The sequence below is a fragment of the Dipodomys merriami genome, unplaced genomic scaffold (genome assembly GCF_024711535.1).
Source record: "Dipodomys merriami isolate MVZ:Mamm:240054 unplaced genomic scaffold, mDipMer1.0.p SCAF_6, whole genome shotgun sequence".
Classification (NCBI taxonomy): Eukaryota; Metazoa; Chordata; class Mammalia; order Rodentia; family Heteromyidae; genus Dipodomys; species Dipodomys merriami.
This window is the reverse complement of record NW_027206179.1, coordinates 61,284,232-61,297,622: the sequence shown is the minus strand read 5'-3', so window position 1 is coordinate 61,297,622 and position 13,391 is coordinate 61,284,232. Positions and strand designations below refer to the sequence as shown.

Sequence of the window (13,391 nt, the reverse complement as noted above, 5' to 3'; positions counted from 1 at the left end):
AGTGTCTTCATCTGCAAAACTTAAGACTTTTAGTTGACTTTAAACTTGTATTATCAGTGCAGGAAGAATCACTATTGCAGAATAGATGTTACCTGTGTGAACGTATTAGTCATTCAGCACATGTGTGGGCGAGCCGAGGCTGAGTTATAACCTCCTGCATAGGGAGGCTTAAAAAAAAAATGAACAAAATGTTTCATTTGTCTGGGCTTCCCATCTTTGACTTATCTTTGGGTACATTTTTGCCTTGTAGCTTTATGATCTTCTGAGGTACAGGGAAAATCGTTCATCCATATTTTTTAGTTTATTATGCCAGTAAACTGGATCTTGAACTCAAGGCCTCTCACTTGGCTTCTATCCCTTCAAGGCTGGTGCTCTATCACTTGACCCACACTTCTACCCCACCTCTTGCTGAGTTAACTGGAGATAAAAGTCTCACCGACTTCTCTGCCAAGGCTGGCTTTGAACATCCATCTTCAGATCTCAGCCTCTTAAATAACTAGGATTACAAGCATGAGGCACCAACACCTGGCTCCCTGTTTTATAGATGAGAAAACAGACCAGGAGAGACTGTCCTGTCCGAAATCACAAAGGTGGTTCCTGGGCCTCCTCTTCTGCATCAAATGCAGCTGCCATTCACAAATCATTCACATATGTATGCATATGTATGTATGTCTAGACATAGACATATGGATAATGAACATCTGAACTTGTTGCTTCGGTACAAAGGACTCCGTAAACACCTGGAGAAACACGAGGGCTTGGTTTTGTTCCAGGGGCAGTAGTGGTTGTTTGCTTGGGCTAAATTGTCTCTTCCCTTTCCTTCCATAGCGGAGGTGGAAAGTGTGGGACCTGAGGCCCTTCCTCCCCAGCAGAGCTGTACAACAATCTTTGCACAGAGAAGTTACTTGGCTAGTCATAGCTCAAGGATAAAATGGTTATTCACCAGTGGGCAGAGAGAGAGAAAGAGTGAGAGAGAGAGAGGGGGGGGGAGAGGGAGAGACAGAGACAGAGACAGAGACAGAGAGACAGAGAAAGAGACAGAATCGGGGAAAAAGAGACAGAGGAGAGGAGAGATTGAACTGATTAGAAATGGTTTTAAAAAAGGAGAGACAGAGACATAGAAGCACAGAGAGACACGGAGATAGGGAGCCAACAAAGGCCTAAGACACCTTAGAAATGGGCTGTCTTTCTGAGAGGCCTCCTTTCTGGGGGCCACCCTCTCCTGTGAAGATGGAGATGCACCCTAAAGGGGAATGCGTGTGAGGTCTCTCCACGGGCTTCCCAGCTGGCCCTCCCTTCGGGATCTCAGTTCCCAGTCAGTTCTAGCAGAGGCAGTGTGAAGTTCCCCCGGGGGGCCTCCTCCTAGGAGAAGGAGAACGCAGGTGTTGTCCTGGGCTGGCTTTCAGGGTTCCGCGAGGGCCCGGCGCGCCCAAATTGAGCGGCTACCCTGGGCGCTCCCCGGGCTTCGGCCAGGAGGGCTAGGGATGGCCGGAGGAGGCGGCGCGGGGCCGAGCGGCGATCTGGGTGGAACAGGTGCCTTTCTCCGACGTCCTCCGCGCCTCGCCAGCTGCAGCCTGGACCTTCCCGGGGTGTGTGTTGTGGGGGGGCACCCCTGGGCACCCTTGGCGTCCCTGTCCCTCCCTCCCCGTGACAGGGCGGAGGGAGGCGCCCGCTCGTAGGTAATTATTGCCCTGGGGAGCGGGGGTGGGCGCGCCGGGCGGAGGGAGGGTGGCGGCGGCGGCGGCGGGGCGCGCGGGCATAAAGGGGCGCCGCGCGGGGGGCCCCAGCGCCCGGCTCCCGCGGCAGCATGCCCGCCAGCGCCCCTCCGCCGCGCCTCCCGCGATCGCCGTCGCCGTGGCCGCCGTGGCGGCGGCCGCTGTGGCTGCTGCTGCTGCTGCTGGGCCTGGGCGGCCGCCGCCTGCGCGCAGAGCCCGGCGACGGCGCGCAGACCTGGGCCCGCTTTGCGCGTCCTCCCGCCCCGGAGGCCGCGGGGCTCCTGCACGACACTTTCCCCGACGGCTTCCTCTGGGCCGTGGGCAGCGCCGCCTACCAGACCGAGGGGGGCTGGCGACAGCATGGCAAGGGCGCGTCCATCTGGGACACGTTCACCCATCACCCCTCGGGTCCCCCTAGCGACCCTCCGCTCGCCGACCCCCCGTCGGGCGCCCCGTCGCCTCCCCCGCCTGCCACTGGAGATGTGGCCAGCGACAGCTACAATAACGTCTTCCGCGACACCGAGGGGCTGCGCGAACTCGGGGTCACCCACTACCGATTCTCTATATCCTGGGCGCGGGTGCTCCCCAACGGCAGCTCCAGCGCCCCCAATCGCGAGGGGTTGCGCTACTACCGACGCCTGCTGGAGCGGCTGCGGGAGCTGGGCGTGCAGCCCGTGGTCACCCTGTACCACTGGGACCTGCCCCAGCGCCTGCAGGACACCTACGGCGGCTGGACCAGCCGGGCCCTGGCCGACCACTTCAAGGATTACGCCGAGCTCTGCTTTCGCCACTTCGGCGGCCAGGTCAAGTATTGGATCACCATCGACAACCCCTACGTGGTGGCCTGGCATGGCTATGTCACCGGGCGCCTGGCCCCCGGCGTGCGCAGCAGCCCGAGGCTGGGGTATCTGGTGGCACACAACCTTCTCCTGGTGAGTGCGAGGAGCCAGGCCACCTGTAGAAGGGGCGGGAGAGGGGGGGTGCTTAGAAGGTGCCAGGGAGGGGGAGATGGAGCCTCCAGCTCATAGAAGGCCTCGCTTGCTTGAACTCCTCTGTTGTGGGGTCACCCATAGCAGCGCCTCTCAGGGGGAGCAGAGCAGCGCCCCCCACCCCCAGCATCCTTTGAAGTTAGAAAGCACAGGGAACTCGGGCCAGGGTGGGGTGGGGTGTGCACACAGAATCGGGACCCCCTGTATCAAAATCATCATAGGAATCAGTTTTTCCGGGAAGGAAAGAGATCTCCTTTGCCTGGATGTTGAGGAATTCCTAGAGCTAAGGACTAAGGACAGGGGTGCAGTTGCTAGTAGTTATGGTAAGGAAAGAAAGACAGTTGGAAAGAAACAAGTTATCAACGTGTACAGGTGAGCCTTGCACTCTGCCAGAGCTCAGAGTTAATGCAGTAAGTCTGTCTTGCTAGTGGCAAGAGGCCTAACACCATGTAGCTGTCACAACCACATCTTCAGGAGGGTGGGATGTAAACTGTGGTGGCAGGGTGGCCGGAATTGCACCCATCGATCTTGATCAGCAGGGATCTAAAGACCGATTTAATCTACTCTAAAACACAGTTAGACATGAATAACACAGAACAGACTTCAGAGGGGTTCAGGTTGTCTCCAAAACATTTGTGTCCACACAGTGGTGTTTCTAGTTGAAAGTACTCATTGCTGGTATGACTTAACAGGCTGACAAAAGTGATCTTAACACCTTTGTGCAAAATATCTCAAAATGATGACACCAGGAAATAATGCTATCTCCTGATAAAAATAGTCCCTCAATTATTTCTTCCTTCCCCTTCTGGTTTGCTAAATATTCAGATACCCATTAGTTTGATGGCTCATTAATAAAGTCAGCTTGCTGGTGCATTTTCTAATGAGTTTTGTATCATGATAGAGTATTTCATGTACATATGTAAACATTTCCCGTAAGTGTTTACATGAACAACTTTTGTTTAAATGTATCTATTTTTGGTGACTTTGGGACCTACTAGAAGCTCTGTTTTTAAATTTAGAATCAATCACATGTTCTGAACAAATTCAAGATGAAGACTACATCTAAACACTTTTAATTAAAGCCATAGATAATTGAGGCAGAGCAGTACTGGGCTATTGAACTGACTTAGTCCTCTGAGCTGCTGATAATGTAATAAAGGCTAAATTCGATTATACGTCAGTTTCACAGAACCTGATATTGCCTTTGCCCATACCGCAGTGCTGGATTTGTTTGATAAATTGTGCTTTTCATGATTTCACCCTGATATATATCTCTTCAAAAGGGTACTTTAGAGCAATGGTTCTTCAGTTTTCCAAGCTGTCAATCCTATTAAGGAACCAACAAACCCTAAATACCACTAATTAATAGTTGGTGTAGAAGAAACAACTTTGTGTGTGTGTGGGGGGGAGGAGGGATTGGAGAGGTGGGGAGGGAAGGGATAGTAGGGGAAAAACAAAGGAGGAGGTAACAATGCTCCATAGAAATGTTCTCATTGTCTTACTCATGTAACTGTAACCCCTCTGTACAGTATCTTTACAATAAAAAATAAACAAATAAAAGAAGAAACATGGGAAAAATTGTGCCATGTTTTGAAGAAAATGAGCAAATTATTAGTTCCTGCCAACCACAAGTGAATTGATGGATAGGTTAGTGGATCTAATAGAGCATCTTTGACAAACCACTCTTTAAAATTTAAATACTACAAGTTCTCTAGTCGACTGTATGCATACAAAAACAGCCATCTGTTATAACAGTAGGGCAATGATCATTGTCTTCATAAGACAAGAAATTGTGTGAACTGACTGGTTACTATGGTATTTTTGAATAATCATCTTCCTTTAGGTTCTCATGCCTACTGTTGGCCCTGTGGTTAATTTCTTAGTTATATTTTTGAAGAATGACACACAATTTTTTGCCAAAGACTAACCATCCTCCTTAGAAATACAGTGGACTTTGTCTTCATTAGCAGTTAGTAACTGGTCAACTTGTGGCTTGGTTTTGCTGATGCTACAAACAACAGGTTGGTGGCTGTAAACAGATTACTTTGCTTTTAAATTTCTTTGGGTTTGTGATTTAAGTCATTCTTGGGTCTTACTTAGAATCTTTCATGCTGTTTCCAGTGTTCTTTGTTGCCTTGGTATGAGAGAAGGGATGGGGATGTTTGATTTTATCTGGAAAGGAGAAAATGTCTGCAGATTTTGGTAGGACATTTCAGTTGGGGCTTAGCTATTGCTGTTTGGTAGGTTAGGAGCCACCGAGCCCTTAGCATATTGATATGTATGTAAGGATCTAATGCTGGCAAAGAATAAAGTAAGTTGACATTCCCCACCTGTGTTTCTGCTTATTACAAGTGGGCTAAGGAGATTCCTCAGTTGGACACCCCCTGCCCATTCCAGAATCATTGACTGATAACTTGGCATGTGGAAGGCCGAACAAACAAAGTGAGGGCGCTGCTCTCAATGGAAGTCTCTGTGATCTTAAGTAGGTTCCAGGTGCTGAGTGTGAGCCTTGACAAAAATGGTGTGTGTGTGTGTGTGTGTGTGTGTGTGTGTGTGTGTGTGTGTGTGTGTGTGTGTTATAAGGTAGGATACAAGAAAGATAAAAATGATGTGTGGGTGGATGTGCTTATTAAAAGGAAGTATTTTCCTATAGAACATGGAGCCCAGTGCTTTGTGCATCTGAGTATAACCTAAAAGGAAGAAACATCTTCTCTATCTGGCTTGAGGTTAGACAACTCAGCTTTCATATCTTTGGAAATAAGGTTTTTGATGCCTCAGAAACCCAGTCCTTAGAAGCCAAGTTCCAGTGGTTCATACCTGGTACTGAGGCTGAGATCTGAGGATCTTGGTTCAAAACTGGCCTGGGAAGACAAATTTATGAGACTCTTATCTCTAATTAATTAGGAAAAAAAGCCAGAAATGGAGAGTTGGCTGAAGTGATACGAGTGCTAGCCTTGAGTGAAAAAACCAAAAGGGAACTCAAGGCCCTAAATTTAAGCCCCAGTACTGGCACAAAATGAACAACAAACAAAAACAAAAACAAAAAGCCCTCCGAGCAGTACTTCTGAGGGTTTGTTCTGCCTTTGGGTTTCTGGATGTACCAGGGTAAAGTGAAGAATGCATCTGTCTACAACCCAGTCCCTACCACTGGGAGTTTTGCAAATATTGACTAGAATTAAGCATTAACATTGAAGCACAAGTCATGGCTGATCTGTCTGCATCATGCATCTAACCCATTGTGCATCTAACCCATTTTGTGGTCAGTCATGGGGCTTGAACTCAGAGCCTGGGTGTTGTCTCTGAGCCTTTGTGCTCAAGGCTAGTGTTCTACCCCTTTGAGTCATAGCTCTGCTTCTGGTTTTCTGGTGGTTAATTGAAGAAATGAGTCTTAGAGACATGCCTGCTTGGGCTGGCTTCAAACTGCGATCCTCAGATCTCAGCCTCCTGAGTAGCTAGGATTCATCTAGGCCATTGATCATTCTTTCTCATCACACTTTCCTTGGCTTGGTTACTAGATTCCCCCTCCCTGTTGTGTCTCTCAGCTCTCGGTGACTCTCCATTGCTTCTTTCTCCTGAGTGGAGTGTCCAGGGTTTTGTTCTGGGCCTCCCATCTAAACTCATTCTAGGTGACCCCTTTGAAGACTGTACATTCTGACAATCTATTCTGCATCTCCAGCAAGAAGTTTTCTCTTGAGCTCCAAAGTCAAATGGACAAATGCCGTGACCACTAAGCTAATAGGTGAGTTACATGGGAAGCATCCAAAACTACTTTATCTCTGTTATGGAATCTGGCTCTTCCTGAGGTACGGCCCTAGTCTTAACTTTGCCCTCTCTCTCCTATCTTATTTGTAATCTGTCAGCAAAGCCTATGGTTCTACCTACTAGAATGTGTCCCTCCACTCCTCATTTATACCTACAACTGAGGCTCTTGCCATCACTGGGTTCTGGATCCTCACTGGTGTCCTTGTGCTGCTCTGTGGCCTGTTGGGGATTTACCATGATGTGGAAACAAGGCAGTATCTTCCTTATATATGTCACCTTTCTTCAAGAATCAGCTGGCACACTCCACTACCTTGTATGAATTCCCATAATACTTTGCTTCACAAAACTTTACTAATGCATTCTTCCTTTTATTTAACCTTTCTCTCCTCCCTCCCCCTCTCCCTTCTTTATCCTTCTTCCTTTCCCTTACCCTTTTATTCCTTTCTCTTTTTTTAAAAATCACACTAGCTGGGGAATTCCTTAAATGAGGAATCTTTCATTGATTTTATCCTAAATCACATCATGCATTTGGTAGGTACCCGGGGTGCCTTCTGTTTATTAATTAGCCTGATTTTTGCCATTATAAATTTATACTTTGGAGATTTACCCTCTTATTAACCCTTCTACATACTTTACAAAGAATAGGGAAAACCAAATCCTAAGCAGCTCTGAAAGTGAGTAAACATAATGGTTCATTTATAAATCATGGCTTTATTGTAAAAAAATCCAATTAAAATGATCTGTAGTCTACTATATAGTATTATGAAGAGGGTTTCAGACTACCTGAGTGGTTAAGTGTCTTGGCTGGCTGTAGCAGTAGATATTGGAAAGAGCTTTATTAACCAGTTGGATTTTCATTCCTCAAGTCATTAAGTATAAGCAATTTATCTTTGCAGTTTTCAACAATATATAATAGGTATTTTTGAGAAGCACTTTACAAGTTTCTCTCTCATTGAAATGTACTTGGTATATGGCTGGAACAATCAACTGGGTTGAAAGTTAATGTATTGTATAGAATATGACTGAATTCAATATGCATTTAATCAGAAACAGCTAAAATACTTCCTGAAGAGTTTGACTCATTCTTCTTTGAATATTTGATTAACACAGTGTTTTCTGAAGGTTAATAGTCAAGCCCAACAAAAAATTAAGATGGAAAAAGAATTAATAGAATAGTTTTAAAATCATAGCCATGTTTTAACAATGTTTGAAAAAAGAAGGAAAAAACAAACTGATAATGCTTAAATAATGTCATTGTGTTTTTCCCAAGTGTGAAATGAGGAATTTAGGTGTTGGAAAATGTTATACAGGTTCATTGGGAAGAAAGAAGATGAAGAGTAGGATAATAAAAGTATGTAATGTTGTTGAGTCTTCAAAAGGCATATCTCAGGAAACCCAGAGGAAAGTTATAATTGTAACTGATATTTAAACAGTTAGATGTAATAGGCTCTTTATACATTCTATTTTTATATATTCTGGTTACAAAGTTAATCTGAAAGATACCCCTTTTCCCATTTAGCTGGGAGTATTTACCCTTCAAAGATTTGACTTAATTATCCTTATTTGATGAAAACAGAGTGTATTATCATTTACTCACCTGTGGTCTACATACCTTATTTATAAGTTCAAAAAGTTTTAGTGCTAGTTGCTTAGGTCTATAATTCTAGCTACTCAGGAGGCTGAGCTCTGAGGATCCCACTTAAAGCCAGCCCAGGTAGGTAATTCCTAGAGATTCCTATCTCCAGTTAACTAGCAAAAATCCAGAAGTGGAGGTGTTGCTTAAGTGGCTGAGTGAACAAAAAAGTGAAGCAATAGTGCCAGACCCTAGGTTCAAGCCCTAGTACTGGCACTTTTTATCTGGCAGAGAAAGTATTCAGTAGTTTTTAAATGAATGAATACTAAAAGATGATTGATAATATACATAACAGATTTGATGAATGAATTATAGGTAATGAATGGAAGATGACTTCTGATCATTGTAGAAGGTTCATTTTTCTTTTTTGTAAATTAAATATTTATGTTCCACTTTCTCCCACTGGACCTTGGAAAGAATTTTAAAGAGCAAGGAAGAAAAATGAAGACAAAATCTTAGCCAGATAAGTCCATGGCCTTTGTGAAATTCCAGGGTGAACACTATCTCATTCCTATTCAGTGGACAAGAAAAAGAGGAAGAGGGAGATTCTCAGCCAGGTTGCCCCATGGCTCCTATTCAGTTCTTCTTGGCAGAACCTAGTCATAGTACAAAGGAATATGAGAATCATTGTCTACTGCTGAGCCATGAGCTCAGCAAACACTTCTGTTAAAATCATGGGAACACATCACTGGGGACAGCCAGCAGTCTGCACCACATTGCCTCAGTCTTAGCTAGTATTTGTGAGAACTAAAACTAAGTCTTACATGCCAGCATATTTTGAAATATGTTGAGTGATCTACAAAGTTGATCAAAATGTCACTCAATTTTGTCCTGGAAAGTTCCAGATGGAATTTCTCCCTAAGTCAAGCCTTTCTTAGGGTTGTCTTACTTCTGCTTGACTCCACATCCAGGTGACCTCAGTTCCTCTCAAGTTTCCTACTTGATTATATCTTTTTGTATTTCAACTGAAACCTGCTGCTGGGCAACCTATTATCTGTCTGTCCGGGGGCTTGAACTTAGGGCCTGAGCACTGTCCCTGAGCTTTTGCGCTCAAGTCTAGTGCCCTACCACTTAAACCACAGTTCTACTTCCAACTTTTTAGTGGTTAATTGGAGATGAGTCTAACAGACTTTCCTACTGCCCAGGTTGGCTTCCAACTGTAATCTCCAGTCTCCTGAGTAGCTAGGATTAGAGGCATGAGCCACCGGAACCTAACTTCAAAATACATTATTTTCTTCCCCTGTAGCAATTACCCAGTCTGTTGTGTTGTTACAGCAAGAGAAAATGGACTAAGAGAATGACTTTTCCAATATGTGTAAAGGCCTCTGTGTTCTTATTAAACAATTTTCCCTTCATTCTAAAGTCTGTTCCAAGAAGGCAGCAGGAGAAGGAAATTTGGTCAGAGATATTTCTTGATAGCTTACAGTGGAGCAGGCAAGTGCAATGGTGAATTTTGAGAACACAGGTCTAGTTTTTAAATAGGGCTTTCAATCACCTAAGCCTTCGGTATCAGATGAGGAGAAGGGGGCTGGATTAGGGCTATTTGTGGGAGTATATCTCTGTCTTGACATTCTTCAGAGGATGCTGGTGACTCAAGCTGAGGGGCTGGAGGTCCCCAGCTCTGCACCCTGCAGAGAACACAGCAGGAAGGTTGCTGGACCATATTTACAGAGCTCTTTCTATAAAGCGTTGGGGATAGCCATAGTAGAGTAGGTGGGAGTGGACTGGCATTGCTCACGGTCTCAAGCTCTTGCAGAGCCTTTTGGGGATGCTTCTCCCTTGTCCCTGATTCGTTTGGACTCTTCACCACATGGTCCTCTCCCTTCCCCCTAATTAGACTCCCAAGTTTTTCCAGTATCCCTTCTCCTTTTGCACTGTGTCAGTCCTTCTGGCCAGCTTTTGCAGAGGTCAGATGACAGTAGTAGGGAAGCTCACTCTGGGCTCAGATACTTTATCCCTAAAGTTATGTTAAGACAAACACAGCTCCTCATGTAGACATTTCTTACTCAATACAATTCACAATCCAGATCACAACTTGGACAACCATAACTGACAACACAGACATCTGTTACCCAAAGTACACATTGGATCTCCTCCTCTTATGTATCACAAGCTGTTAGGGGGCCCCTAATGTGGGGCAGGAGCTTTGCACTCCTTCCTGGCTAGGGCTACATTTCCAGGGCTCTCCATGCTGTCAGAGGGTGACAGGCTTCTCCCAAGGGTGAGGGTGCAGCTTCCACTTAAGTTACCAACCAAAGAGTGATAAGGTTATCCCAGTGAGCTAATAAAGTGATTAGAATAAAATACATAAAGGGTTTGGTAGAAACACTTACTACAGGACCTTCCCCTCCTCCCAAGAAAGGAGAGAGGAACTATAATTTTGAGGGGCAAGAGAAAGGGGAATACTTTACAGATGAAATTAGGGCCTAACACACTTCCTCTGTGGGGCTGCTTTGGGTTACAGTAATATTTTTAAAACTCACAAAACCATGAAGCCGCAATAAGTGAACCGCAATATAGCAAGGGCTGACTGTATACCGGTCCTGACGTGTCTCTGGCAACTCCAGTTCTGTTGTTGGAGTAGTAGAACAGCCACAGGCCGCAAATGAAGAGTGATTCCAAGGAAGCAGAGGTTTTATGCAGAGGTGATGGGCCCTGCTATTGGGCTGGCTGTGCAGACACACAACGTAGGAAGCACGTGATGGTGGGTGGTAAAAAGGCAGTTCTTGCAAATCAAAGCAAAGCAGACAGTGTGATAAGGAAACTCTAGTGAGAAAAGCCAGAGACTGGAGGAGTGAAGCCTGGGAACTTCCAGGACCTCTCTTTAGATCTGTGTGCAGTTCAAAGCAGTAGCCCCCGATGTGCTGAATAGACCTGAGTTATTACATTGCTTGTTCTGGACATCACATTATGTTCCTATAGTCCATGATGACAGCAGGAATTCTTACCATCACTTCACTGCAAGCCCCGATCAGTCTCAAGTCTCAGTCTCAATGTCTTCTGATTTTTCTCCTTCGTGGATGTTACTGTGAATCCAGACATCTTTCTTCATCTCCTTATGTTGTTTAAACTATTTATTTATTTATTTCTAGTGCTGGGACTGGGGCTTGAACTTAGTGACTCATACTTTCATTTAGTTTTTTATTTGCTCACTGCTGGTGTGCTGTCACTTGAACCACAGTTCTACCTCTAAATTTTTGGTGGTTAATTGGAGATAAAAGTCATACTAACAGCTAGGCTCTGGTGGCTCACACGTGTAATCCTAGCTACTCAGGAGGATGAGGTTTGAAGAACTTGGTTCAAAGTCAGCCCAGCTAGAAAAGTCCTTGAGACTTTTATCAGCAATTAACCACCAGTACATCAGAAGTGGTGCTGTGGCTCAAAGTGCTAGCTTTGAGGGAAAAAGCCCTGAGTTCAATCCCCCAAGACCGACATAAAAAATACTAATAAGACCAAAGGACTAATACTAACAAGACCAAAGAAAGATACTCTTAGGAGAGGAACAGAAAAAAACAATGCCTATGTGCACCTGATCATGCAAAATAATATTTATCAAAATTAACTCCAGGGAATGGGAACAAGACGGGCTCTTTTTGCTGTTTTTATTTTCTTTTTGTTCTGTTTGTATGTTTATATGTATTTGAGAGTGTAAAGGGGAGGTACAGAAATGGAGGGACAAAGGGTGAACAAATGCAGCAGTGGTACTCAATGGACACTATGTTCAACATGAACTATGCAACTTGTGGATGGGGATGGGAAGGATAAACTGGGACAAAATGAGGGAAGGGATGACATTATCCAAAAAGAAATGTCCTCTTTACCTGACTTACATAACTTTAACCCCTCTGTATATCACCTTTACAATAGCAATGAAAAAAGTCAGACTAACTAGGTGGGCTCATTCAGCCACATCACGTGAAATGCCTTTTAGCATCCTCCAAAAATAGTTTAGAAACTACTTCCTGCAAAAAGACTTCCCTGATTTTCCTAAGGAGGCTTTTTTCCTCCAACTCAGCATTGTACTTCTTCAAAGTCCATGTCTGATACTTTCACTCTTGTTCTGTAATTACATGGTGGACCAGTTCTTTGGCCATTCAAAATGCCCTGCACAATAACTTTCCCACCGAATAAATATTTACTTCATGATATAACAATTCCAATGAATACTCTAATAGCAGCTCTGAGAAAAATACATATACTCCCTAGGTCCCCTTTTCTTTTGTCATATGCATTTTTTTAAAAACGAAAGAAACCCCAGGATCTCTTGTGACAAGAAACAGTGTAAACCCTGCAAGATTGTTTCTTATGTCTACTGCCACTTTGAGAAATAAAAGACACCAGAGAGTTCAAACACATGTCCTTTACAATTTGATTAAAAAACTCTTTTTCTCATCCTTTTATGTTTAAATCCTGCCATTTAAAAATTTCCCTTTTGTCACAGAGGAAGATAGATCAAACAGCTGTTACTACTGTAGTCCCTCATTCTGGAAAATTTACCGTAAGTGTTAAATAAATTTGGTCTCAACTCCTGTCTCCTGACTTGAAACCTTCCAGTCACACTGAAGGTCTTGCATTTTTTCCTTGCTTTCCAACTTTTTTCTCTGCCTGGAATGTTCTTCTGACTCTACTCCCTTCTAGGCACAAAACCAGACCTCACTTTCTTAGTTCTAAACTCAGAAGTTATTCTCAACTCACACCCTGATCTCACATTTAAAATGCTTCTCCCAGCAACATAACCTTACAGGAAGTAGATAAGATGACTTCCTGAGGGCCTCCTGGTGACCAGAAGTCATCAAATGTATAAATATTGCCCTTGAAACTTGGTAAGGTTATTTCTTAGACTCATTTTTCTATAACTCCCCAATAGATGTATCAATTTCAGCAATTAAAAATAAAAATAAAAACAGCTGGGTGCTGTTGGCTCATGCCTGTCATCCTAACTACTCAGGAGGCTGAAATCTGAGGATTGTAGTTTGAAGCCAACCCTGGCAGGAAAGTCCATGAGACTTTTATCTCTAATAAACCACAAAAAATGCTCAAGAGGTAGAGCACCAGCTGTGAGTTTGAAAAAGCTCAAGGACAGTGCCCAGGCTATGACTGTAAGCCCATGGCTCTGAGTTCAGGCCCAGGACCACCCTGTCCCCCACCCCAGCAACATCAACACCCAACAACAAAACCTTCAAAGAAACAAAGCTCTTCTGGTGTAATAATGACCCTAAAGCTGCAATCTGAGATTCTTTATGCAATCTCCAGACAGACTATTGTTTTGGATTTAAATGTTGTTCAACACTG

General features: G+C 44.4%; 1 protein-coding gene across 1 annotated transcript in view; it reads left to right on the top strand.

Moving 5' to 3' along the window:
- The first annotated feature begins 1,807 nt into the window (after positions 1-1,807).
- Kl (klotho) overlaps positions 1,808-13,391 on the top strand; it is a 39,091-nt gene continuing 27,507 nt past the window's right edge. The window contains exon 1 of the mRNA XM_070002985.1: positions 1,808-2,647. Coding sequence (XP_069859086.1) covers positions 1,808-2,647 — 840 coding nt within the window. The remainder of the gene's footprint in view (positions 2,648-13,391) is intronic.